Source organism: Haemaphysalis longicornis, unplaced genomic scaffold (assembly GCF_048455015.1).
Source record: "Haemaphysalis longicornis isolate Haplotype H1 unplaced genomic scaffold, Haemaphysalis longicornis Haplotype H1 scaffold_15, whole genome shotgun sequence".
NCBI classification, from domain to species: Eukaryota; Metazoa; Arthropoda; class Arachnida; order Ixodida; family Ixodidae; genus Haemaphysalis; species Haemaphysalis longicornis.
In genome coordinates this window covers 2,770,341-2,798,203 of record NW_027526257.1, presented here as the reverse complement: position 1 = coordinate 2,798,203, position 27,863 = coordinate 2,770,341, and the positions used below count along the sequence as shown (strand labels likewise).

Below are 27,863 nucleotides of genomic sequence, written 5' to 3'. Positions count from 1 at the left end.
ATCGGCCAATCTTGCCTAATCTCCTTAAGTGGGTATATTTGGCTTGGAAAACGTGTGCCGCGGACGCCGGGCGGTCGTCTTGTGTCACGTACACACGAGCGATCGGCATTTTCTTGTTTTTTTTAGTGGCCAGTTGGTCGCAGCGAGGCACCCGCTGGTGGGCGCTGGTCAGTTTCTTGATATTTTTAGCCACGAATACGAAAGTCGAAAGCTTTTCTAAACACTCCACTGTAATAACCAAACAAAAAAAATATTGGAAGTTTTTTTAACGATTTGTGGCATAACAAAGTGTACTGTGGGGCGAGTGTATTTCATTGTAAAAGATGCTACAGCGCGCAATAAAACACCGACACAGAAAGACGACGGGACGAGCGCTGTCCCGTCGTCCCATCGTCTTTCTGTGTCCGTGTTTTATTTCGCGATGTCGCATCTTTTACGATTTGTGGCAAGTGCGTTGGTAGCATTGTCTTTTATACACAAACCCTTATCGAAGTGTTTTCTTGCTGTGCAGTTTGTAGGAAGCGATCAAAATATTAACCATGGCAGGGGAGTATCCAGGAAGACTGAAATAGTGGAGTTTGCTTTGTTAGAAATTGACAAAACATTGCAGGTTAAGCGGTTTCTCAGCAATAGATAAGACCAATGTCATCACGTTAAAGGTGTTTATCTTTATTTTTCGAACTATATACGGAGAGCATTGACACAACAAAAACAATTGGTGGTGAAATATGTCGTATGGAAGTCCGTTTCACAACGCAGAGGAAGAGAAAGCTGATCAACACGTGAAGGAGTGAACCGAAGTCTCCTCTCTTCGAAGACTCTCGTTTATCACAGCCGTGCAGGTTTGTTTAACCTGTAAGATGATGGATGAAGAAATGCAGGCGGAATCTCAATATTCCATAGTTAGGATCGAAAAAGCAGCCATCTAAAAATATCCCGGAACTGCGTTGGCATAACATATTTTCTAAGCTGGAAACCTTGTTAAAAATTATGCAAAGGGCAATTGAACTTTTCAAAAAAAGATAATTGGTGCATACATCATATATGACACACTTTCGAACTCATCAAGCTTCCATGCCGCCAACCAGTCGAACACGGAAACTAACCGGCCTTCTTATTTCCATAGTGCGTGCAGCTTTCGTCTTCTATTTGCAATTTCCCTGACATCTCATATTTTTTGCCGCAAATAGGGCGGAGGGTAGTAATACGTAAGCCACGTTTCTTTTTTGGAGGCACGTTAACCTCTTACACGTTTACCAATCGGCTGAAACGAAATATTTACTAGTCGCCCTGACGGAATAATATCTGGGGTAAGAACAGGAAAGTTTTTGTAAAATTACCGCAGAAGCACTTTAAAAGATCCCTAACAGTTCCTTCTCTTGTCCTTTTGGCGGACACAGTTTAGGCAAATTTTGTAGTTACTGACACGTAAATTCCTCTACAACGATACGTCGAGGAATCTCGCGATACGTGTTTGAAAACACTCCATTTCTAGGTATAAAACCTTTTTCATTATGCTGTTTTAGCAGCGATGATACCTTTTGCGAACAAAGTAGGCTCTGTTCTGCAACAAGCACAAGCATACGTGTTCCGTTCCTAAGTGTGCGTGTTGATAAGCGCATGCAAAAATTTTACAGTCAGAAATTTACGAACGGAGATATTTTCTACATAATAATTTGCATGGTTTTGCGGAAAATATGCAACAACCGTTTCAAGCCCTACATTTGAAACATTGAAAGCTTTATATTTCCGCTCCTTTAGATTCTGGTGTTCCACATTAAAAAGGACGACTTTGAAACATGGTTTTATACATTTTGCGTAATATAGGTATTCTGTATCAGCACTTTCTCAGCAAAAAATACTTGTAATAAAATTCCATCTCTACGTGTATACATAATTACGGCATAGATGTAATTTAAAATGTCTCAGCAAACTTACCGAGAGAACCATTTGCCGCATACTCTAGAGGGTAATTAACTCACGAATATGTCGCAGATCTTTAATTTGTCATCATTATTCTTAGCAGCGAACTGTAGTATCTACTGTTCGCCCGCTGATCGCATCTTTTGTGTTTTTACGATTAGGCCACATTGGAAGCGTTTGCTTCTGATGCGTTTCAGGGAAATGGGTTGTGCGTAGTCAAAAAAGCAATGTTAAGGCTCAAAAAGGGGATTACAACACCGTTACAGTTTACCACACTCTGTAAACACCACCAAAAATGTGCTTCAAAGCTGCATAATTGCGGAGGGAAGGGATAATTAGCAACGAATACCACCGTGCATTGCTGATGTTTCCAATACCCTCAAAGAAGACCCGCTGCTTGTATTCAGACAAACGTATCGGCAACTCGTTGCTTCGTACGCCCCTTGTGAGTGCACTATTTCGTACAGGTTATTTACCAATTTTCACTTAGGGAATGATGACCATACACACGTCTGCAAGTATTACTCCGAAACACCAACCTGGAGAGGTTTCACAAGTTTTCATTTAGCGCTTTCATCAGTTTTGTGTTGTCGCGTGGTGGAGGGGTGCCAAAGTGCCTTTACTAACGCGGTTTAGCTTACAGGCGGGCACAATTTTAATGGCAAGATGTTGTGCTGCCCAGGAAATTCGTCGTAACTTTAAAAGCACCATATTAAAGAAATTCAACGAAAAGAAATTTGGAAAACAATTTGACGGGAGGTGTATTTTTCGAAACAGGCGTTATGAACGTACTCGTATCAAATACGCAATAACACGATCTCCCGCAGTTATGCTTGCACCTAGGCTAGAACCTACAAAAGGAACAAACAAAATGAAGGCAGAAAATGCAAACCGAGCGCCAGTGGTGTTCCGCCACCTACATTTGTTTCATCACATCTACCTTGTCCACTTCAAAGCTACACTTTCATGAGAAGGGGCGATTCCAATTGTCAGTGCCAGGAGTGTGCTTTACCTGGTCAGTTTTTGGCCGGCAGGCTTCCTTCGTGTAGGTGGCGGTGACCGGGCATGTCGACTCAGCAGTGGTGAAGGTAATTCGGTAGTTCGTGCCAGCAACAGTCTGTACACGGCGGCAGAAAATGATGGCCGTTTAGTGGGAGCACATTTCATTATTAAAATGGTTTCACAAAACAATTTTGCCTTTTAGGGACACGTAGAAAATGTGCAACGCCCGGAAGAAAAAAAGAGAATCCAAAATTTTGTTCTTCACACTGTGACGTGCAAAATACATGAAATAGTTTTTTCATATGTGGGAATAATATTGTGGAGATGTTTGTTGTGCGAATGGTTACATATTCTTTTCAAGGTTTCTGATTAGCACATGATATACACTTCGAACCACTCCTTGTTATGTCGTTTTATCTAACTTACAGCCTTCCGTTTTTTTCCTCGGGTGGACCGAGCATGGCCTGAAGCTTGATGTTTGATTTTTTCATCTCTCAGGTACATAACAATACCGAGACCATAAAAGGCCGCCAGTTTTATGCCAGTCTATTAACTTGTACAGGCCATAAACCTGCGGGCTGTTGTGTTAACATGTACTATTGTAGGGTGAAACATTTACTCGTGCTGCAGAAAAGCACTGAGGGAAGCACGTACCCGAGTAAACGAAGAGTTCGCTGTGCGATGCGCTTCGGCTGCATATCGTCAATAAGATATACACTCACTTGTAAGCCCCCAAAAATGTTTCCTTTTAAAACACCGTAGAAAAGTGCTATGCTAGCAGTAAACTGGCTGCATAAGGGGGATCGAACATGACAGCCCTTCGTATCTCTAAGCGGCACAGAGGAAAATACGTTCCAATTTACGCGGACCCGGGGAGGCATGGTATTCTTGATAATTGTATGCTATGCGCACACAGTTCTGTGCCAAAATATTCGGTGGCCGCAACGAACTCCAAAGAAAAGCTTGACGTCAAGTATGACGAAAGCAGTTTATAACCGTACTAAATAAAAGTGTTTTAGCGGGACGTTTGGCAGAGAAGAATTTACTCCCGCTATAGAAGCAAACCTAAAATTCGATACATTTGTAGAACAGCCGTGCTGGGTTGGCCCCAAAAATTTTGACAAAGAGTGGGCATTTCTAAGAACGCACGAAGTGTCAGTATTTTTAAAAAACAAAACAGCGTTTTCTTTGCCCACCTGTGTCTCGACACCGGTGACCTGGAGCACAGTGTCAAAGAACTGCCGGCCTTCGGTTTGCTTCGACACAGCCAAATGCGCCAGATCGTGGTAATGCTCGTCCGCAGTGTTTGTTTGCCGGCGCCAGCCACCGCGCACTGGCAGGTCTTCGGCGAAGCAGCTCATGAAGAAGCCGACAGCCAACAGTGCAAACGCGCACGCGGGTGGGCTCGTGGGAAGCATGGTGCTATCTTCAGTGAACTGCGACAGAGGTTTTTTGCGATCACAAATATTGAGGTTGCACTTCTTTGCATTCGTATTTTGCAAGGTTAGAGCGTTTTTATAATGTCGTGACGCCTGAGTATTTGGCATTCTTCAACCCAAAGATTGTCGTTGCAGCTTCATTGTTTATCAATATTAGGAACACAATATGTTTATGAAACAAAGCAACCCGAGATGTAGTGCTGTTTAAAAGGGCCCCACAGGTCAGGCAAATAGCCTTGCTAGAATACATTTGATTACCAGACATTGCCAACTATAAAATCAGCTCAGACATCTCCTTGGTGCGCTGTAATGCTCGTATTTGTATTTGCTAGGATATTGTTATTAGGCGGCAGAACAAAGGTGTGACGAACCATGAGGGATTGTGAAGCGACCTGTCGTCAAAGCAAACTTTTTACAATTCGGTCAGTACAGCTAGAGTTACGGCACGCATCATGAGAATCATCTTCCCCAGTAAATGTGACCGTGGCGATACTTAATATTTCTTTCTCTGTATTCATGTTGTGACATCGCCCCCGCTTGTATGGCGACCGAACGCACCGAACCGCCGTGACCTTTTGAGGGCATGAGAACAGAACGTAATACGTAAATAAACAGTTTAGCAGCCATTCCCGGCACACTAGATTATGTCGAGCTCGGTGTACAGTGCCCTCGAACATCACCCCCACGTGAAAAAAAAATAGAAATATTATTCCCTATTTTAACGCTATTGCAACACCAATAATATTATTTTAATTATTCAGTAATATTACGTCACATATAGACAATTCCAAACCTTGACCACTTTTGCACATATGTATCATGCGCCTCTCGTAGATACGGTTTTGGAGGGTGTGACGTAAATCGCTGATTAGTTACCGCTTGCAGTTTCTTGAGTAAATATGTAAGCAATAATAGCCGCCACCGCTCATGGTGCAAGCTATAGCGTTACCAGGTAGCCAAGAAGGGCGAGTAATCAATAGCTGCGACTACGAAAACGTTGCCATGTCTAAAAATGTGCTGCTCAGTTGAGACAATGGCACAACTCTGGCCCTTTCCAGCATCACGACACCCGCAAAACTCACCGGTGTAATCCCGGTTGGGAATGGAATCAATTCCTGGTCTTTATGGACAGTCGGCAGCGATGTTTGCCTGGAGTAGATCAGAACCAGTCAGCGGTATATATAGGAGGTACAATACACCCTTTTCTCTTTTTTTACGATACCACCATCTTTTTAAATGAAGGAAATAGAAAGGGGAAGTCATTTCTCGTTTTCAAACGTCATGCACGCGCTCTTGCGACTGAAGGGTAAGACGAAACAAGATAAGACGATGGAGAAAGGAGGCAATCAAACCGGAAAGTGGGCGGACAACTTTCCTTGGCGCCGTGCGAAGGTCGGCGTCTGCTACCAACGCACGTCTTCACTTATTGAGAAGCTAGCTTTGAGAAAGTGCAAGCTGCTTATGCAGCCCTTGCGGGGAATCAAAGGAGCGGTCCGATGCCCTTGACCCGTTCCTTGTATTTCTACTGTTTCTTTATAGCAAAACGAGGGAGGGTACACCATCTAAAAATTTTATTTTACGCTCAGTGCTGCAGCTCAATGGCGGAGACTGTATTGCTAGGCGACGTTTCCCGCTTTTGCAGCCGTAATAAAGGCTTTAGTTGTTAAAAATGCAGCAAACTGAAGAGCCTTTGTGTACGAAGTTCTGGTTCAATTTGAAGATCTATAGTTCATCTAAAAATTTTTTTTGTAGTTTAGGTCACGCCTGACAGCCTATGCGTAGCGCGGCCCGATAAAGTAACACATATAAGGAGAAGAAACATGTTGATCGACACTTTATATTAAACAAAATAGCTTCAAAAGTCAGTGTTGTAAATTACAATAATTTAGCGGCTGTTTTACGGTATTTTCACGCAAGTGACAGCGCACCAAATAAAAGAAAAGGAAATAAATATTCGACCACTTATAATCCCAAATAAAACCAGTGTTGTACACGTTCCTCTAAAATAGGAACGAAAGCTTGTTCCTCGTTCCTTCCCAATTTTGAAACGAGTTCCCGTTACAAGTTACTTTATTGCGAAAGGAACGCGTTCCAGTTCCACTTCGAAAGTTAGAACGTGTCGTTACATTAACGTCACAATTCGGTTTTTAAATTGAAATATAGCGTCGGATAATCCTGGGGCGAAACTAAGTGAGAAGTTTAAAACTCACATCTAACTACGTATATTATACGAATATTAACACCGCCGGCAGCAGATTATTTGGAGATAAAAATATTCAAAAGAAACGCTCCTAGGCGAATTTTTTCAGGGAGCACCGGACAAACTTCAGACGTGTCTAGGACATTTCGGTGCAGGATGTTTCGGTGCGGGAATTTCGGTGCACGGACATTTCGGTGTACGGACATTTCGGTGCGAAACTTTTCTGCGACCAAATAATCCCGTGCTTGCCTGTTTGCGACAGCCGTTATATTTTTATTTCCGCTTAACGTGGGTTATGGACAACTATCTGGGGCAGGGAATTTATTTTTTGATAGATGCCATGTTTGATCTTTGCCAGGTATTTTCAGAAATTCTACATTTATATATTTTTGTTTAATACCTATTCCTGTGGACACCTGTTATGCAGACGACTGAATTCTTTAGCGCGCATTTTTTTTTTTCATTTACGACAGGTTGTTAAGTTATAGTCGCTCTTTTTTAGCTAAGATAATTAACCGTTGTTTACGATGGTCTAACGACTTTTTTTATTTTTTTAAATTACACCCCTCAAATTACATTAATTACATTCACACTTCAATATCCAAAACGTAACACATATTAGCTAGCCCCCAGAATGCAGAAAACCTTATGAAGAGTATTACGTAGGCTGGGCTGCCTTGCCAAAATGAATTTTCGAACACTGGTCTAGGATATTGTCGTGGAGGAAGAACGGGCCTTTTTGAAAACAGCTGCAGCTCCTAATGTCCTAAATGTTGATTAAGCGCGTACGGGTTGTGCAAAAAAATTCCACCCATCCTGTTCAGGAAAAGCAACCGTCGTTTTATGTTTACATGCCTACATTCACGACATTTCCAGTGTTTGTCCTAGCGCACCCCCCCCCCCTCGCCTGTACGCTTCAATCTCGACCAGATTTCTTTTTCAGACATATTATTTTCGGTTTCCCCTCAAAATCCTACAGGCTTGGTTGAGTTCACGGTCTCCGAAGCCTCACCGCTGGGATACAGGAAAAAGCTTTACATTCACCGTGAGCTGACAAGAGCTCTATAATGTGGAACAAAAAGCAACCCAAAGTGCCGCTGAGAACACAATGGCCAATATCGTTTGCTGGCTATGCCCTTCCGCGCGTCGCGGTCATACCGACGGCGCCCCCACTCCAGGAATCGCTCTTTCTTCGCCTTAAGTCGCGCCATTGGGAATTAACTCTTCAAGTCACGCATATCATGGACACACCAGGCATGCATCGCTTTCTCCCGTTATAAGGAGCAAAAAATTGAATAGGCTAGTGTGACGAGAGCGGCAAGCGTCGTCTTCAAATTTTCGAAGTCCAGTTGACGCAATAGATCCTATGCGAAATTGCTTGGTGATCTAGCAACACTGATGTAAACAAGACCGTCCGCCATATTGGTACGGGCGACAATCGCGAAGTCTGGTATTGCTTACTGTGTAAGAGTAGGTTATGGTAACGCGGTATGGCTCAAACTGGACTGCGCTTTCTGCGTCACGACCACGGATTGTGGACGAAGGACTCGTCTGCGCTGCCGACTGTGTCTGAGGACTCATACCACTCGTGGTGCCGCGCCAAAGACCCATCCGAGCGGCAGCGGAGCAGGGCATGCCGCCTAGCCACCGAGCCGCATTGCTCGCCTTCATCGGTGCGGACAAACACCTGCGACTCGCAGTAAGTAAATCTTTGTTTTTTTCCTTGACGCGAGTTAACCGGTATGAGCATCTGTATAGCACTTTGTTCACCGTTGTTTACCATGCAAATTCGTAGCGGGGACCCTGTTGTAGAGTAACCCTGAAAGAGGAAAGCGAAAATCGCCAGACCGTGCCGCTAGTGGGTGGATTGAAATGGCGTACATCGAATTTCCGGGAATATTTTTGGCGAAGATGTTTACGGAAAGGTTGCGGCCATTTTCCGTGACGGTCGTCCGCCCGCGCATTTGCCGCAAAGCATTCGTGCCTTGCGGCGACGTCAACTACAAAACTGCACATGCGCCTTGAATTTTCTTTTTTGTGTGTGTTTTCATTATTTATTGCGCATGTTCTGCCGCAAAAATCTGTTCGTGAATCTGGCTTGTCCTTTTTCGGCAGTGGGGTGGTTGTGGTAGTTTCTAAAGCGCATGTTTTGAGTGTGCCCGAACAGATAATACCGTAAAACCTCGTTAGCTCGAACTCACTGAACTAAATATTTTTTTTAAATTCGATGGGTCATCGGTATAGCCCGAATGTTTACCTGTTTATCTCGAAGGGTTTTTGAAGTGAGTTTCAGATAATCATAATATTGCTTGCTTAAGTTATGACGAACACGAATATGCGGGTACTGGTATCATTACCCACGGTGCGGTTTATAAATGTTAAACTTCCTTCTCTTGGAAATGCATTAACAAAGCATGTAGCGATACTTGCACGCTCGAACTTGAAAAACCATTTTGACATCATTGCTGTTTGAGGTGTAGATTATTGCCCTTGCAACAGTGTTAAGCAAGACACAAAATCTGGCCATTTTGAGTCTGTTCCTTGCGGCCACTGCTTTCTGCTCTGTCCCTTTAGCATAAACTGTAGCGGACTAGTCCTGTTCTTCCCTGAGTGATACTTACTGTTACTCTCTCTGTTCTTGGACGTTGGGCCTCATCCATGTGGTCAGCAGCTGCTTTCGCTTCCAGAGAAAAATTGGTCGGCCCTATGTTGTGTGCCTCACCTCTGAGACGGACAGTGGGGAGATTGTGGAGGCAGCGTGCGAGTGGCCGGCGGGTTGCAGTAGAGCATGCAGTCACATCCTGGCGGCTGTGCACTTACCTACTCGTCCTCTTGCAATCCCAAGGTTTTAAAGAGGCGCCAGCGGAGCTTGCGTGCACAGCTGCCACAACAGTGGGGACGTCTGAGACAGCAGGGCATCAAGCCAGCGAGTGTCCAAGACATTGACTGGAGAAGCCCGCAAGAAAATGGCCCCTCCCTTCCTTTGCCATTGCGTCTGTTCGGCGCACGTCGAGTGCAGGAGCAATGCCGCCAGCAATAAAGTGCCGTGCAACCGCTTGGGAGAAAACTTGGTAGCCTTTGGAATGGGTTTTTTGTCTCAGTTTTGCTGGCCTCACCCGCCCACAGTGACAGAAACAAGGACTGGCATGGCACCTGGAGGGTCACCTATGAGCTACAAGCAAGCATTCAAGCCACATCACGCCGTGGTCATCTCACGAGCACGCAGAGGCTGGGCAAGGTCGTGTTTACTAGACTGCTGCATGCCGGGGTGCGCGAATGCTTCCCTTTGTTCAATTCATATCCACACTTTGCTATACTGCACGCGTTATAAATCAGCGAAGTATTTCATTTTACTGGGATTTTCACTGTGAATACAAAAAAAGCAAAAGCACTCAAGCTGATGCGCGCGGACTGATGTAACTGTGGCTGTTTTTTTTTTTTATGAAAACTTGAAAATTGCCTCAGCTACCTACATCCGTGGCCACTATCATTACGTCGGAGGTAAGCCTGCCGTATGTGAGAAACTAGAGGCGGGAGTGTGTATTTTAGTCGCAAAATATTCGACAGGAAATACATCGTGACGGAAATGGCAATTGGCAACAAGTTAACTTGACGTAAACAAACCTGTAAGCCCGGCAAATCGGGAGCCAAGTGCAGAAACTCGAATTTTCCAACGTCAGATCATCATAAAACAGTGTACGCCACTTCCGCAACGACACGCGGCTAAATACACCGAAAAGAAACTAACAACATATTCCGATAGCGTGCGCGCCCGCCACAGAGGAAATTTTAAACCGCGCCGTGACGGCGTAGTGCGGCAAGAAAAGTTTACAGCCTTAGGTAAGATAAAGGCTCGTGTAGGGGCTAAGCGGTACCATTTAACAATGAAATGAAGCGGGCGTAGAGCCACAGGGACGAGTGAAGAAATAAAGCCTAATTTTGACAATGTGTGGTACTGTTTCCCCGCTCGAGCACCGCTGTCACTCATAAATAGGTGACGCACGCTCAGGCTTCATTTAGAATACAAAGGCTGAACCACGGAACTCCAACGCAGCTGTATTTTTCATCCGTACAGCGACTACAATATCCCGCGCTTAGCGAACCAATGTCAAATATTCGCTCCCAGCGCACCGCGCCCAGCGTGTCACAAAGGTGTTGCTCGCGCCGGCATAGTTCGCGTCAGAAAGTTCGTTCAAGAGCGTGGAACTTCACGTGCCTTTTCTCCATCTGGACCGGTATTTCCTCGTTGCGTGCACTGCCGCACGCAGCAATGCTCCGGCATTGTAGTCCATCACCAAGAGCGGTCAATGCCCGCCTTCCATGTTTTGCTACTTGGTTTCGGTTTCAAACTAGCGTACCAAAATGGCGGACCTAGTTACCGGAGTCGACGTGAGATGGCGGGGCGCATTTTGCATAGGGTCTATGGTGAAGCGCAAGTGACACCCCTCTCTCTCTACCAAGGGGGCTGGTAGCCAGCGGGGCTCAGGCTTCCCCTTCTCTAAGTAACGCCACCGTAAGTGCGATCGTTTGTGGGTTACTTTTAAGTAGAACCGACACCGAATGCAACGAAGACGAGATTGATTGACAGAATAATTAAAACGGAATGCACACGCACCTAATAGACCTCGTTTTCTGTTGTTTTTTTTTCGCGGATGTTTTGCTGTGGCGGGGGGTGGGAGCGGAGGCAGGATGGACTAAAAGCAGCAGCGTCTTGCACCGTTGGGTGAAGTGAAAGCAAAGCGCTTGGTAACACTTAAAGTGGTAGGGTTGTTCAAATTAATGGTAAAAAAAGGTTGAACGAATGCCAATTAACAACGTTAAGTTTTACCATCTACTACAGAAGTTGGGTTTTACGTGGCAATGCTCCGCCAGGGTTTAGCATTCGTTTCCACGCATGCCGGCGCAAGCACCGGTCTCGAACGTAAAATCATATCAAGTCACGAAATTACAATATTAATGCTAAAATGTTCAAAGAATTCCTGGTACATCGCATAACCAAAATGTCCGTGCACAGAAATGTTCGCAGCAAAACGTCCTGCACCTAAATGTCCGACACCGAAATCTCCGGATCCCGTATTAGACAATCTTTCCCCGCAGGGACCAATTCTATGTGCCAGACGCACATAATGGCCTCCCCAGACAAACGTTCAAAGGCGAAAACCAATGAGGCGCTCGTTCCCTCATTTCCAAACCATATTGTCGTGCGAAAGCTTATCGAGGGACTCGGTTCTGGCGGCCTTGATGCCAAGGTAGCATAAGAGGGTTTCCCGCCAGTTGACCCGCTCATGACAGGCTGTAGACGTTCGAGTCACGCCCCGGGGGTTGAAAAGAAGATCCCCTTCTCCCCGTGTAGTCTGAGTGGCGCTGGCTACCATCCTCAAGCCTCAGATACAGTTGTAGTATATATAAATACCCCTGAAAGTGAAGGAGAACACAGTCGCCCAGATAGCCGAATTGGTAAGTCATTCCAGATCTAATCGAAAGTCGTGGGTGCGGTCCCCACTCTGGGCGCGTGTTTTTCTTTCTTTCTTTCTCACGTATTAATAATAATAAAAAAATAATAATAATGTAACGTCACTAACGGTAAAAAATTGTCTAACCACTCCCCTATGCCTTCTTTGGCCTTGTAGACTGCCGGCATTTCTTTCTGTATTTCCTAATGAGCCCCTCATTTCCAATCCTTATTATCGTGCGAAAGCTTAACGAGGGCCTCGGTTCTGGCAGCCTTGATGCCAAGGTAGCATAAGAGGGTTCCCCGCCAGTTGACCCGCTCATGACAGGCTGTAGACGTTCGAGTCACGCCCCGGGGGTTGAAAAGAAGATCCCCTTCTCCCCGTGTAGTCTGAGTGGCGCTGGCTACCATCCTCAAGCCTCAGATACAGTTGTAGTATATATAAATACCCCTGAAAGTGAAGGAGAACACAGTCGCCCAGATAGCCGAATTGGTAAGTCATTCCAGATCTAATCGAAAGTCGTGGGTGCGGTCCCCACTATGGGCGCGTGCTTTTCTTTTTTTTTTTCTCACGTAATTAATAAAAAAATTTGATGTAACGTCACTAAAAGTCTAAAACAGTCTAACCATTGCCCTATGCCTCCGTTTGCATTGTAGACTGCCGCATTTCTTTCTGTATAAATAAAAATATAAATATATATATATATATATATATATATAAGAAAGAGAGAAGGAAAGAGAGAGGATAGTATGGTTTTTGGTATGTTGGTCATATTTACTTTATTTTGACTATCCTTAGGCAATTGCATTGAACAGGGGAGTGGGCAAATGCTATAAAATTATTTAGTAAACTGCAGTACAAGCTGCATAGTAAGAGTAGTTATAACCACTGAACCCCAACGCTATACAGGTAAATAACGTAGCGATATTCACTCTGCAACGGGGTAAGTGCGGCTGAGGTTTTAATGCGTGGAAATTTTTGTAATTGATTGCAAAGGGGATCCAAAATATAAATATACACATTGAACACGTGCAATTCGTGAAAGGAATGCATCATTCATACACCATCAAAATCCTTGAAAATAACGGGCACAAAGGGTGGAAATAAATCACGGTTGCTGATTGTAGCGATATCTGAAGGAACGTGGTTCCAGTCCCCAGAGGTGTGAGGGATGAAGGAATGAAAAAAGGTCTTGGTGTTCCAAAAAGGAACGCCAAATTTGTGAACATGATCTTAACGCGAAGATATGTATGAAGGTGGAGTAAGTAAAGTGTGAGGAAGCACGCTGTTTGGACATATTTTCTGGAACAACCGCTAAGGGCCTATTTTGCGACATGACGTCAGCGATATTACACTTAAGTTTGTTTCCATTCTGGACACGCTGGCGGCTCGCTGAAAGTTGGAAAAAATTAAAGCCCGGCGTTATTATGAAATATTTCGAGCTTATGACTAAGGCTTTGAGTACATGGGACCCATATCAATCATAAAAGTCAGGTTGTGAACCCAGGCATCATTTGAAGAGGTACAGTTTATCAGAGAAAGGAGGGAATGAAAACTCTTGTTATCTAGTCGAACATGAACGTGGGTTCATTGCTTTCAATGTGAAGATTCTTAGATGGGTCATTAGTGATATGAATGCCCCAGTATTTATAAGAAGTAACCGTTTCAAGGATGTTACCATCAACAAGATATTATTTCGCGTAAGTGGTGATAAAAGAAATTGCATTGATTTGCATTTTGTAGTATTCACAACGATCTGCCATATACTGCACTAATGGATATGACATTGATGTCGGATTGGAGTGCGAGTTTTGCAGTATCATTGGTTATTTCCCGAAAAATTACAGAATCATGAGAGAATAGGCGTACTTTGTTGAGAAACATTTAGGAAAATCACTGATCTAGATAACAACAATTAGCGGCAAGGCGACGGCACCCTGGTCTACATTTTAGATAACCGGGGTGAGAGATGAATTGGTGTCAATAGCTGTGACAAAATGCTGGCGTTGTAGGACAGAAAACACTGAGTCCATTTGAGTATGCTTGTGCCGAGCCCAATATTTCTTAGCTTGAGTAGGAGTAACGCGTGCGGAACTTTGTGCAATGTTTAGCGAAATAAAAATATATGCAGTCAGCAATGAAAGGTTCTCCAGAACAGAGTGAAGCTTGTGAGTAAACAAAGTTAACTGTGTTCGGGAAGAAAATGTCTTCCGAAAACAAAGAAGTTCAAGGACAAAAAATAAATAGGGGTTCGAGAAAACTGGCAACGTGAGATCGAATAATTTCTCCCAAAATATTACATGGCATGCTAGTAAGAAATATTTTCCTGTAATTGAAGGGGGATTGTTTATCCCCCCTTAAATAAAAAGATTGGTAGCTCTTTTCTTATTTCCCAATTAGCGGAGACGTTTATTTTTTCTAAAGATTTGTCAAAAAGTTTAGATAGGATAATAAAGCAATTTTGTTTAGTAGTTTTGAGGAATTTGGAACTCATACTATCAACACCCGAAGAAGAAAGTTTAAGCGAGTCAATAATCTTCACTATAACGTTAGGATCAATCTCCAGAAGGAACAGCCTCCCAGATTTTCAATAATATAGCCGGAGCGACGTAGCCTCGTCATGTCAGCGCCTTATCACAATGTTCACCGGCAAAATAGGCGGGAGTATGCGCACGCGCATAGAAATATCTGTTGTTGGAGCGTCGTCTACTACGTTCTTCTTCTCAGGGCTACACGCACCGTGTTTTTCTTATCTTGTCAGGCCGTTTCGCTGCTGCCAAAGGTAGCTAGGCATCGTGGGGCACAAAGTCATTCAGATGCAGTGGCAGGGGGTGTACCACTCTCAAGTAAACAGAGTAGCAGAGGACACTCATACAGAAGATAACCCTATGGACGTGGGCGTACACTCGCCTATTTCGCTACTCAATACCGTGATAAGGCGTTGCCATTCCAGTCGGTCGTCGCTCCCGTTATATTACTAAGAATTTGGGAGGCTGTACATCGGTAAGTAGCCTTGGCATTTGAAGTTTATTGATTTGATTGATTGTTGGTTTTAACGCGCCGACGCAACGCTGACGATGAGGCGCGCCGTAGGGGAGGGCTCGGGAATAATTTCGACTATCTGGGGATCTTTAACGTGCGCCTAAATCTCGTACACAGGGGCATTCCTGCTTTTCGCCTCCATCAGAAAAGTGGCCGCCGCAGCCGCGAATCGAACTTGGGACCTCGTGCTCAGCAGCGCAACGCCTTAGCCAATGAGCCACCGTGGCGGGTCTTGGCCTTTAAAGTTGGGTACACAAGAAGTGGGATCGTTACCGAAAGCATCAGAGAATATTTTGTTTAGCACACTAGTGCCTCCCCCTTGAGCTATTCGTTTGCCGCTTGTGTCTTAGAGTAATGCGAGAGCTGTCGGCTAAGTTAACAAGGCGCCAAAATTTCCTGGTGTAATGTTTCAAGAAACCAAGCATCGTATTTTTTTACGAAGTCTTACTTTACAGTTCTGACAAAGGTAACATATCCATTGACTGCTGAGTGGTACAAAGACCATCTATAAATATAGCGAGATATTCTGGCGAGAATTTAAAGTTGCTTTTTTTCGGTTTGGTAGGCGCCTGAGTTCATGGTTATACCACGGAGTGTTCGTATTACACGATAATTCCCGAATAGGTAGAAAGTAATGGGATCGTCGCTGAGGAAATAAACAAGGGAAGGTTAACAGTTAGGGACGCAAAGGAAGACGTGTGGAATTGTTCTGCATTTATTTTACTAATTACGTAACATTTTAAATTTATTCAGAAAAGAAAGGAAACTCAATCACTCGTCATTTGAGGGGACCGACCCAAACCTTCCGATTAGATCTTGGTCGTCGAATTCGTAAGGCATCCTAGAACTAATTTATTGCCCATTTATGAGTGCTGTCTATATGCGCAAACGCTTAGGCATCACAAAATGAATTTCCGAAATAAGACACATACAGTAAAGCAAGCACAGCACCCAGTTACTTCCTTGCTTGCATTTTATTTTTATAAAGAAACTAATGTCTTAGATGCACTCCAAAACATCTCGTGATTAGGAATCAGTGAGGGAGAAAAAACGGCACTACGAAGATGAGGAGCCTCTTGTGCCGCATGTGAAGGAGGTCAGTGAAGTCGTGTTCAGCCAAGGCACCTCGTAGATCTGCGCCGTGCAGATGTCCTTTACCTATTCCAAAAAAAGACAAAGCACATCAAAATTTGTTGATGTTGAAATAAATATTCTGCTTCAATGACGGCACGTATTACAGTACACCAAAACAACCGTGGTGCTTCCCAATATACACTTAGGAAACGTTTTTTACAAATTCAAAGTTTACTGAATAAGCTAGTATAAGAAATAAGCATTTACATCGACGATTACGTAAGCGCCGAACGTTACATTTACCGTAAATTAACAGGGGATGCTGAGACGAGGTTTGTCCCGTCAATTACGTCTGCGCCCCGGTCACTTTGTCAGTGTTGCTTTGGTTTCCGCCAGGACATTGCCGAAACTATCAGCTTGCTATGTATTGGGAATTCAGGTTGCATTGGTTATTTTGACAGCAACTAAAAAGAACTGAGTGAACCTTGGGAACTGGGGGAAACTAAAGCAAAAATTAACACCATCTTCCCGCGAGGGGAACCATGGGGTAGATGCGACGCATAGGTGGTTTTCGTTTCGTTTCCGTTATGTTAGCGTGTCCATTGTTGTTGTGTGTCCATATTTTACGCAGCATGTTCACCCCAGATGCGTCGCATCTACCCCATGGTTCCCCTCGCGGGCAGATGGTGTAAATTTTTATCGGGGTGGCCGGTGCTTGTTACGGTTGCGCTGACCATCGCGATATCAGGCCTGTTAGTCTCCAATTCAAATCATCGGAGGTAACCGGAGGATGTCATCGGAGGAGCGCCAGCGGAACGACTGAGCAGAGCGGCGCAGTTACCGCATTTATATGTACGGTGAGTGGAATGAGAGAGAGCAGCGCAGAGCAGCGCATGCGCATGTGTTAAGCCGCACCCACGCACAGCTGGCACGGAGACGGAGCGAGCGCAGCCGAGCGCTGACACACAGATGGCGCTGCGGTGAGAGCGGCGCTAGCGCAGCTGGCGCGGCGAGGAGACTGAGAGAGGGTTGCGGACGCCGCCGGACGTCGCCGGAGGGACAAGGCGGGTGAAAGAGATGCGTCGCATCTGATAATAAAATGACAGATATTGCGGCACAAGCTATTGGAAGCACAGTGAAATCAAAATAAAAAGGAAAAGACGCGCACTATCCCGTCAGGTGACGGATGAGCACTGCGATAAGAGAGAAGCTGAGTGAAAGTTTATTGCAAAAATGGCAGCCTGTTGCCAGATTGCATGTGACAGAGGAAAATTTCGAAACGAGACAACGGATAATGACCACGTTGAAGACAATGTTAGACAGTTTAAAGCGGTGCTTTCAGAATTTCTTAAGTATAAATATGTTTCAGGGAGAAGACATTTTCTAGCCGTCCTACACTGTCATTTTGAATTGCAAAGGTACTTACGAGGGGACCCGAACATTTCTCAATTGCTTTGTGGCACTAAACACTTTGCCCACAAAGAAGAATGTTTACATGCCAAACATCGTCGTAGAGTGTTGGCTGATGGGATATATTTGCTTCAGGTTGAAAAAAGACAACACGAAAAGGTGGAAAGCATAAAGTAAGCCAACAATAATTTTCAACGGCGCACAAAAGCAGGTTCTTCAAAAGTTAAAACGAACGGCCAGATACAAAGGGAATGTTTTCCGAAGTGCTGGTTTGGTTCTTAGATAATTTGATATTATGTTACATTTTGACTAAATAAAGCACTTGGAGGCAGACATAGTAAGAATATAGCTACTAACGTTTCGTGTCTCGGCGATTTATGTCAGCAGTTTTCGCTTTGTACAATGTTATGATGCATTGAAACAAAATGTTGTGGTAACTCTTACGTATTCCAAAGCGCTGATGTTCCTTACCTGCTGCGTTTTAGGGAGGCAAATTTCCTTTGTGTAGGTATCGGTCACCCGGCACGTTGATTCGGCAGTTTTGAAGGTAATCCGATAGTTGGTTCCAGCGACAAGCTGCGCATCACAAGGTAAAAATGCAGGTATAAATGTAGCGATTTCTCACTAATGAATAAATGAAAATGCCGCTGATTTGGTGGTAACAAATGATTGCACATGTTTACAAATATAAGGAAAAATGCACATGCCTTCCCAGTGCACAAACGCATTCTCTAACATCATGAGACACAAGACCCTCATTGCATGAAACTTTTAGAAAATGACCCGCCGCGGTGGCTTCGTGGCTATGGCATTGTGCTGCTGCGCACAAGGACGTGGGTTCGATTCCCGAGAGCCGGCCGTTTTCTGATGGAGGCGAAAAGCAAAAACGACGGTGTTTTCGAGATTTCAGCGTACGTTAAAGATGCCCAGGTGGCCAAAATTAATCCCGAGCCCTCCACTACGGCGCGCGTCATCGGCTGTGTGTCGTTGGCGCATTAAAGCTCGTAATCAATCAATCAATCAATCAATCAATCAATCAATCAATCAATCAATCAATCAATCAATCAATCAATCAATCAATCAATCAATCAATCAATAAAACAATTATTCTGTAGGAAGGCTTACATAAAAAAAGATGGTTGGATTCCTCCTTGAAAACCTGCATGCTTAGTTTGTTTGTTGGCCCGCAAGATAAAAACGATATAAATTATACAGAATTTGTTTTAAACTTTTTGTTCCATTCACGGCGACACAAGTTTTGTTCATTTAATTGATCTTGCGTGTGATTTCGCCTTTCTTGCTTTGGTTCAAATTCAATGAATTCAATGTTTCTGTGAAACAGCGCGGCGCTTTAAAATTATAGTACACCCACATTTCGAGGAAAGCCACAAAATGTTAATATGGCAGCATAAAAATTCATCGGAGGTTGTGGTACAGAACCCTCTTAGATCCTCTTACACCTACCGCAACTATGAAATGATAGGATAGATAGTAATTTACTTGTCATTCCTGCAAGTGTGCTGCACGAAGTAAGGTGCTCGGCTTTTTCCCTCGTCGCAGTTTGGCAGTTTTTTGAGCGGTTCCGAGATGGCCTCGTTGCAATCGCGACTTTCACTTTCTCCAGAAGAAGAAAACCCTCACCGAACAGTCCATAACGATGCATTTAGCGTTCAAACCGTCGACGACGAGTACGCTTAGGGTCTTAGGCACCACCAGCGCTAGAGCTACGTACGCGTTGGTTGTTAGGCAACCACCACCTCTGTAACATTCTGTGCGTCATTACAGCGTGGCAACGAGAACGCATGGTGGCTAAACAACCATACACTACACGGAAAACAAGCGCTAAATAAAAACACGTGACCAGGAGTAGACGGGACAAGCGCTCGTCCCGTGTTTTTATTTAGCGCTTGTTTTCCGTGTGACGATGAACCAACACGCCCAAACCTTTTCCCTTCTGAAGAACCATACACTAAAATTTTATTTCACCGCGCACCATTAATATTGTCAATTCGCATGAAACTGGCCATAACACCTGCTATCTATCTTCTAATTGACGCGAAGTCCTTCAAAAACATTTTTCAGCGTATTAAACGGTCTGCGCATCACTTGTAGCTACCGTCTCGAAACTTACGGGCTATTTGAGCAAGTGTTTGAGGCTATTTTTTTAAACCAAGCATCGTACGTATTTTCAAACCACAGCCAATTCATATTGCATTATGATGAAGCTGTTGTAGAATTAGGAAGTGATTAAATTAAAATCAAAGTAGTCAATCGGTCTGTATTGTACGGTTAATCTCTTTAGGTGCAATGTATCACAAGGTAAACCTCAATATTCACGAGATTCTGGCTTGAACGGAAATCGTTAAGGTGTTACCTGGTCCACAAATCTGGCGCTAAATGTAACTCATTATTGCCTAGATTCCTTCTTTTCGCATTATAAGATGTATTTGTTTCTCCAGTTAAACTATTTCTAAGGTAATTGTATCTTAAAACAAACAAAAGGGTAGCGAAAGAAAAACATTTGCTCTCAAAGCATCATATCTTTAACCCGCGCAATTCACGTTTCTGTAGGGCTCTGCTGACCACTGATTGTGTGTTCCTAGAATGCGCAGGTGATTTTATGGGGTATGTGACAGATTTTTTTTTCAACCCAGGTAACAAAAACGTAAGTCTAATGGGATTTTGAACGTACGTTTCAAGCATAGTTTGTTATCCATTCAGTGTATGTAGATTTTATAGATCACAAATACACTAAATCTTTTTTGTGTGTGTGGTGTGCTGCACATAAAACATAGCCTTTAGGATCAATTCGGAGTTACTTTAGCCACAGTCGCCGTTTTATTTAATAAAATGTCCAATCATTCAGAAGTTTTGCTTGATTATTGCAGGCAAGAAAATTTGAAAATAAATTTGACCTCGTTGGCGCGTTTTAACCACGTTTGTCGAGCGACAGCTGAGTTTTTTCCTTGAGAGGGCGCAGTGAACGCGCAAACTATTGCTCCGTGAGAAAAAACCGACGCCGCTACGGGCAGTCACCAGTGTAGACGGGAAGCCGTAGGGAACTTGTGCGCGAGAAACGTCTCCATGCGTCATTGTCCGGTGGGAAGCGGCCTTGTTCTTTCCCTCGATCCCCACCACCGCAATACCTACGCCCGTTAGAACTAACAGGCGATTAGATACTTCCACTTCGCAAACGCACGTAATGCTGGCTGCGTGACCGCTGTGATTGAAGGTCCAACTCACAAACGAAACAATTTCTGAATTTGCATCTTCAGCAATAGAATTTTGGCTCTAATAATTGCCCTGGTTGAACGCTGTTGAAAAGGTTCTCCGAAACATACGTTGGTTAACGTTTACGCTTGGGGAGTTGGGGGTTCATATTGTTGAATACAAAGATCAAATAACCAACAAACTAGAACAAGAGGGACAGTGAAACCCACAGGCGTCTTGCTTGCGTCTCGCTAGGCACGTAGAGCTCGTGTGACTTTTCGTCGCGTGCTTGTGTGTTTGTTGCTAGTCCTGTGAATTCGACGATAGCCTGAAGTTCGTGCAAACAGCCCGCATGTAACGCACACTAATTGCATAGCCCCCTCCGGCAAACACCGGAAGGGGCTCGGGTCCCTCAGCCCCCCCCCCCCCTCGCCGCAGTCTACGCCTATGCCAGTATGCATGTCTTACCACACTTGGATAGTCATTTAGAATGAATTTAGGTATCAATATTAACGTAATCATATAAAATAGGTATGAATACCGCCAAAATAAATGTGTGTTCGTGTGTCGTTGTTTTTTAGGGGTTACCGTCGCCAACGCCCAGGAGAAATAAAAAGGAAGGAATCTCACAAAAACACCAAAGAGTTGAAGGTCTTGAAGCTCCCCGCAACCTTCACGACCATCACAACGGTTAAAGTACACTATTGTACCCGATTCGTTTCTCCTTGGCTGCCGCCGCTACCTTTGCCCCACCAGTGTTGCTATAAGTATGAGCTTCCTTCATTTTGTGGGAGGTGATAATTATTGGACATCAACTTTGAAGGGCGCATGCAATGGCGTGGCTTTTTCGTTCCTAGAAAATATTGCCGCGACTACGGCGAACACTGGAGTCTTTCCTGTACACATCCAGTAGTGCCACGAACACGACGAGTGGAGTTTTGCAGCGTAAGCAACACTGGCCGAGGTTGAGTGGTTTCGCGTGGCTCCTGGAGTGCCGTGCTGCGCAAGCGCGAGGAGCATTGGATTGGATTCGATTTGGATTAGATTGGATTGAATTAAATTCGATTGCATTGTATTGGATTGGCTTGGAAATCGTTTTAGCAGCAGTTAGCATGATAATCAGCTAATCCTAGACAACCAGGAAAGCAAAGAACGACCAGCTAAACCTTAGCTCACGCTACGTATATCCGGCATAATCGAGCTAGCCCGTTGCTTTTTTTTGGGGGGGACAATCTTGTCCAATCTTCCTGAGTTGGTATGCTGGGCTTGTCAAACACGAAACCGCGGACACTGGGCGGTCGCCGCGATGCAAGACCACCCAAGCGCTGGCGTTTTTCTTGGCTTGTTTTTTAGTGCAAGGCGGTTGCCGCTACGCACGTGCTGCCGTTCCTGCTCTCGGAATTTTCTTCCTATCTGAACTGCGGACCGAAAAAAAATTACGATTTCGGGAACAGCTTCGCTGTCACAGCTTACTTGTGTGTTTCACCAAATTTCTGTGGCACGATTGTCGCATGCTGGAAAGCAACGCTCATGATCCAGATTTACAGTGTAGAAATGGCGAATTTTTTTTTGCTACCTTAAGCACTCAAATTTCACGGAGGATGACGCAATTGAAATCCTCAACAATAACCACACACGAAGGAAGTTCATTGCAATTACTAAGTTAGATACCAGCCTCGGCTTGGACGTGAATACTGAATGGTTAACTGACGGTATTTTTTTGCATTTACATGTAGTGTCTTGCGAGAGCGTAATGTTTCCTAAACTGTAATTTGGAATAACGAAGTTTTTTATTGATACAAAAAACTTGAAACAATTTTTAACGGTTGGTTCAGCAAATAACGATTGTTAATTCTTTATTTTAAATTCTTTACACTTAACAAACAATTTTATTCATATGCCTAAAAATCTAAAAATATTTTAAAATTCGCATCAATTATTCAAACCTAAAAAATTGTCTGTGTAGGTAATTATAATTGACACTGAAAATAAATGCATTGCTCGTCACACTCAAAAGGTTTTTGGAAATTCTTGGTATATTAGAATACGTATTAGGAATTCGACGAGTATCCCGAACAGCATCGGGAACGGTATAATTAAAGTCACATAAAGGCGGCGATGGGAGCAGTCATAGTTTTTACCCAACTGGCTAAACCGCTTCCGCTCACTGACTAGCCAGAGTCACTGTAATTATTAATATGAGTCTGGCTAGTCAGTGAGCGCAAGCGGTTTGGCCGGTTGGGTAAAAATCGAGACGTACTGCTCCCATCCAATACGGCAATCCTCGCTGGTGACGTTTCGAAACTGCAAACGGATTAGTCTGTCTTGATTTTACTCAACCGGACAAACCGCTTCCGCTCACTAACTAGCCAGAGTAATTATTAATAATTACAGTGACTCTGGCTAGTTAGTAAGCGGAACGGTTCGGCCGGTTGGGTAAAATCATCTCCGACTGCTCCCATGCCTGCCGGTATGCGACACTGATTAGACCTTTGCCTGCAGCATCAAACTATTTTGCGGAACACTGCAAAAGCTCCCATTACGCCCCCGTAACGCTCGTGCAGTAAGAGGCCATGCTGTCCAGCTCGCGCACGGAAGACCAACGAGAGGTCGTGGAGGAGGGCACACGACACCTGTTGAAGCAGGACTCAGTCACCTGGACTGAGGACATCTCCCACTTTCGGCCAAAGACATCGTTCCACTTGAAATAAATATTTTCACCACCCATATTATCGAGTTGAATACAATGTGCGAATGCTGTGGGCAGGTGTGTCGAACAAAATGTTTGCGTGTGGCACCGAATACAGCGCTTATTACGGAAGCTGCAAAAATTAAAGCATACGCAACTCTTGAACTTGCTCGGATTGCAACACGCAGTTTTATAGATCCTGACTAATTTAGGCTATTAACGTACCAAAGCTACACTTTGGCTGTGAGGCGCACCGTGTTTGAGAGCTTCCGATTAATTTTGAGCTCCTCGCAATTCGCAACGTTCATCAAAATGTCGGCACACCGGTGTTTCCCCTTTAGCCTTTATCAGAAGGATAATAACAATCCCGGCTACCAAACACGCGTACTTAGGCTTAGACAACAAGCCCATAAATATTTCTTTAACGTGGGGGTTTGCTTGTAATGTGTGGACAAAACTATTACGCTCTCCGTGAAAGACAAAACGAAAGTAAAGAACGGCAGTGCGCCTGATTTTCCACTGTTCAATTCACTCAATAGTGCACTGAACGCAATGCCATGTATGCAATCAAACATTTTGCACCTATTCGGTGTCGCTGAAAATTCAGCATTATCTGCCTTCAGTCTTCAATATACTCCACTGGATAGTGCGGCCGAATCACTATAGGTCAGCTCTGTTTTAGTGTTTTAGAACACGTTGAAGTGGAAACATTTTAGTCCATCCTCTAGAAACTACCCGCATGCCCAATATATTGTACCAAAGAAGGACCGCGGTGACTGCCACCTCCCGAATTTAACCTAAAATGGCTAAACTCGCCCGCCACTTCGAGCACATCTGACCTGTGGTACCTCGAAAACGCCGAGACCATCCCGCCTGCTAAAGCCAAGCCCTCTCGTCTTAGCTGCACACGGTGCGGCAACATCATGCTGCTCACCGCACTGGCACGCCGGGTGTACGACGACCCACACAGAGCCATTTAGCAGCAATGCAAGTACTTCACCATGAATAACAGTCGTTGACCCCACTGCTGTTAAATCTGCTTACCGCGCAATCTGATGTAATGGTGGAATTCACACCGTCTACGGCCTTGCCGTATCCCTCCTCAGGCGCACCAGCTAATCCGCCGCGTAGGCGCAAAAATATTATTCAGCTCTTGCGTAAAGCCCTATGGCTAGCTGCAGGCTTAGCCTACCTGTTTTTGCTTGCGTTTACTGCCTTGCTAAAACAACGTCAAAATGCCCTGGCGTATATCGAGCTCGTGAACGCGCTTGCTGGTACAACAGAATAAGTTCTACCACACTCGCTTTAAAGGATGGTTGCCTCTTCTATGAACGATAAGTGCGTTAGAATAATTTGTTTATTGTGTCAAAATAGCCTGAAGATATTCATTTAGCGTTGCAACTGGTGTAGGCATGTCAACGATGGAGCTGGAAGTGGATGCGGCCAATGCCTTACGTTTGAAATTCAGGCGATCTAAACAAACAATGTACTCTCAGGCGAGAGGCAACTTCAGCCTGGTACGAGCAAAAGGGGAGATGGGTTTCTCTATACCGAATGTTCAACAGCTGCAGCCTGGCTGGACATAATATTTCCTTTGGAGAACAGAATAAATTTCCACAGGAGGACGATGCGGTGAGACATGCGGGTACTTAGAAGTTGCTGCGAAAGAGTGCTGCGCTTGTTGAGCACAAAGCTATTTCTCGGAAGCATAGTAAATAATTTTCTTTAGCCTGCCCCACTGGGGAGACAGACAAAAGGAAGGCAAATAAAGTCCCGCTCACAAAACATCCTAATGTCTCTGGCGCAGCAATCATGAATCGTCGGCATTTGCTGCTTAAATGAGCATTTAAACATTATTTATGCAATTTTGGTATGTCTCACAGAATATTGTTCAATGTGCTTTGGTTGGGCTGCAGCCGTTGTGCTACATGAGGGATGGAGCCTCATCAGTCGGCTCGATCGGGCTCGGTCAATCGGGCCGAAACGCCGTGTGTCCCGTTCACCTCGGCAGGAAACTGAAAACTGGAATGCTTTGTGCGATGTACTTGTACACTGCCTCAATCAATCAATCAATCAATCAATCAATCAATCAATCAATCAATCAATCAATCAATCAATCAATCAATCAATCAATCAATCAATCAATCAATCAATCAATATTGGTTCCACAAATTGGTTTTGCGCTGGGGAGGTAGAAAGAAAATTTATCATAAAAGAAATATAGAAAAATACGGTCAGAATACCTGCGTCTCCACAGCGGTGATCTCGAGCAGAGTGTCAAAGAACTCCCGTCCTTCGACTTGCTTTGCGAGAGCAAAGTGCGCCAACTTGTTGTAGCGCTCGTCACCGATCTCGCTCTGCTGATGCCAGCCTCCCACCAGGTGTGGCTCGTCGGCGTAGCAGCGCAACAACACGCCGGCAAACACGACCGCAAGGGTGAACGCAGAGGTACGTAGAGCCATCGTCCTAAAGCCGAAGATCTGCGATAAATACAAGCCCCCACCCCTTGTTAGTGAGCAGCTGTTTCCTCACAGTTTCTTCTTGTTTTCAAGCTGCGGTTGTGTTTGAAGAATTCCCTGAATTCCTGCTCCCCCTTGAACCGAACGGTAAAGTCAAGTCTTAGGCTGCTGTAGCTATTCGGCTGTTGCCTGCGTCCATCATGATTTGTAAATATCTGATTGGACCATATAAAGTCTCGCGTGGTTATAACAGAGAGGGTTATACACCGTTATATGAGTGCGCTTAGTAGCTGTAGATGTGTATCGAAGGACACAGGGACATTTCCAAGATTTACTAAGGCGGACAGGTTTCAGAGCGTCGGTGATGTCTGCACGGTGTGGAACAGCGCGAAAAAACGGAGACTGGGCAGAGCGAAACAAAACAGACATCTTTCGAAGCCTGTGTGACGGATCTCCGCAAGCACATTAAAACCCGCCCCATTGATAACATTCCTCAGAAAGCGCCAAATGATCAAAAGGGCTGATGTGCAAATCGCAGCCGTTTTTCAAGCAGAGCAATCGGCGCCAGCTTCATAATGTCGCACCGAAACTGGCTGGTGAAATAAAAAATACTCATTTCAATTTTCTGAATATGTCCTTTTATTTTAAATAATGTTGACCTGATTGCTCGTTTTACTGCGCAGGAAGAAGTTTACTTTTTTACGCATGCCGTTTTGATCATTTGTGGGTAGCCCCGAGAAAGGTATGAATGGTGCTGTTTTAACGCGATTAGGGCTGCGTACGGTTGGAATCGCTCAGGCTGTCGATAACACCCAGTGACAAAGAAAGGGAAGCATATCTATTAAGTGAGGTGGTGCGATTAAAGGGAACTGAAATTCAGCAATTGTATAGATAATTTCGTTTCGTCTTCTCTATCCCAGAATTTTTGCGCCAGCCCGGCCCCTCTAGGGAGGTTAATCGGCACGTTTAGTTAGCCACACTGCGCTTGACTCTGGCAGGCAATTTAATATATGCTCAACACTCATAGTTCTGTCAGTAGTATAATTTCATTTATAATATTCCCTAACATTTAGGATGTAATAAACAAACGGTATTTCGCGTTACTTTTTTTATGCTGCAATCTAAAGTTGCGGTAACAGAACAAAACACTCCTAAAGCTCATCATCGTCTTTATATTATTCCTGAACTGCCCCAAATCAGCCCTTCGTCGGCGGAACAACACGCAATCTTTGAAAGGAACGCTTCACTTGGCTGGCCTAGAAAAACCCAAGAGCATTTCCAGGAATCTGACGTACTCACCGCTGCGGCGAACGAAACGATGACACGAAGCAGAATAGGGAAACTCGTCTCAAGACGCGAGAGGCAACGCGGTTTTGCCGACAGGAAGGCGGATAAGGCCGTGATACGAGCCGAGTGGAAGGCGTGCGAGAGTTTCTGCTAAGGGCGCTATGTAGCTAGGAGCGATTGACGTCCGCTAGAAAAACAAGCACGGCGACCTTCGGCCACACAGAATATGACAAAAATGGTTTTTAACTCTTTTCTTTTAGGGCGGGGTGGCTTGCTTTCTGTGCGCCTAGGTGCAGAGGAGAACCATTTCTTGGTTTTCTGCATCCAGTACAGCGCAGTATTACGAGACGGAAATAATCGTGTGGAAAGAAGGCCCGAGTGGAGAGGGCGCCGAAACCGGAAAGTTGCTTTCGGCGCCTACGGCCGCCACACAAAGTGGCGCGTCTTTGAGGGGCGCGTGTGTTCGATTAAGGGTACGGCCCATATAAGAACAAAAGCGTGCTTAGAAAACAGTACGGCTCTGAAAAAAGAGCTCTCCACTACACTCTTAGGCAAAAAGGGCTAAAAGTTCGTCCTTTCGGGGACTAACGGGCTCTGCCACAATCATTAGTCCCTTTGGGGACTAACTGAGAGGGGACGAACGGTTAGTCCCTCACCCGGATGGTCCGTTCCGAT

General features: G+C 44.6%; 2 protein-coding genes across 2 annotated transcripts; both read right to left on the bottom strand.

The window, feature by feature from the left end:
- Positions 1–654: 654 nt before the first annotated feature.
- On the bottom strand, positions 655–5,571 carry LOC144165778 (salivary cystatin-L2-like). Its single transcript, XM_077695548.1, has 4 exons — positions 5,447–5,571; positions 4,122–4,361; positions 2,936–3,040; positions 655–853 (listed from the first exon to the last, which is right to left on the bottom strand). The coding sequence occupies exons 2-4, from the start codon at positions 4,341–4,343 to the stop codon at positions 776–778; spliced, it is 405 nt and encodes a 134-aa protein (XP_077551674.1). The 5' UTR covers positions 4,344–4,361; positions 5,447–5,571; the 3' UTR covers positions 655–775.
- A 10,440-nt stretch (positions 5,572–16,011) lies between these two features.
- On the bottom strand, positions 16,012–27,357 carry LOC144165777 (cystatin-2-like). Its single transcript, XM_077695547.1, has 4 exons — positions 27,201–27,357; positions 25,686–25,922; positions 18,015–18,119; positions 16,012–16,217 (listed from the first exon to the last, which is right to left on the bottom strand). Exons 2-4 carry the CDS (start codon positions 25,902–25,904, stop codon positions 16,116–16,118), a joined length of 426 nt encoding a protein of 141 aa, XP_077551673.1. The 5' UTR covers positions 25,905–25,922; positions 27,201–27,357; the 3' UTR covers positions 16,012–16,115.
- Between the last annotated feature and the right edge of the window lie 506 nt (positions 27,358–27,863).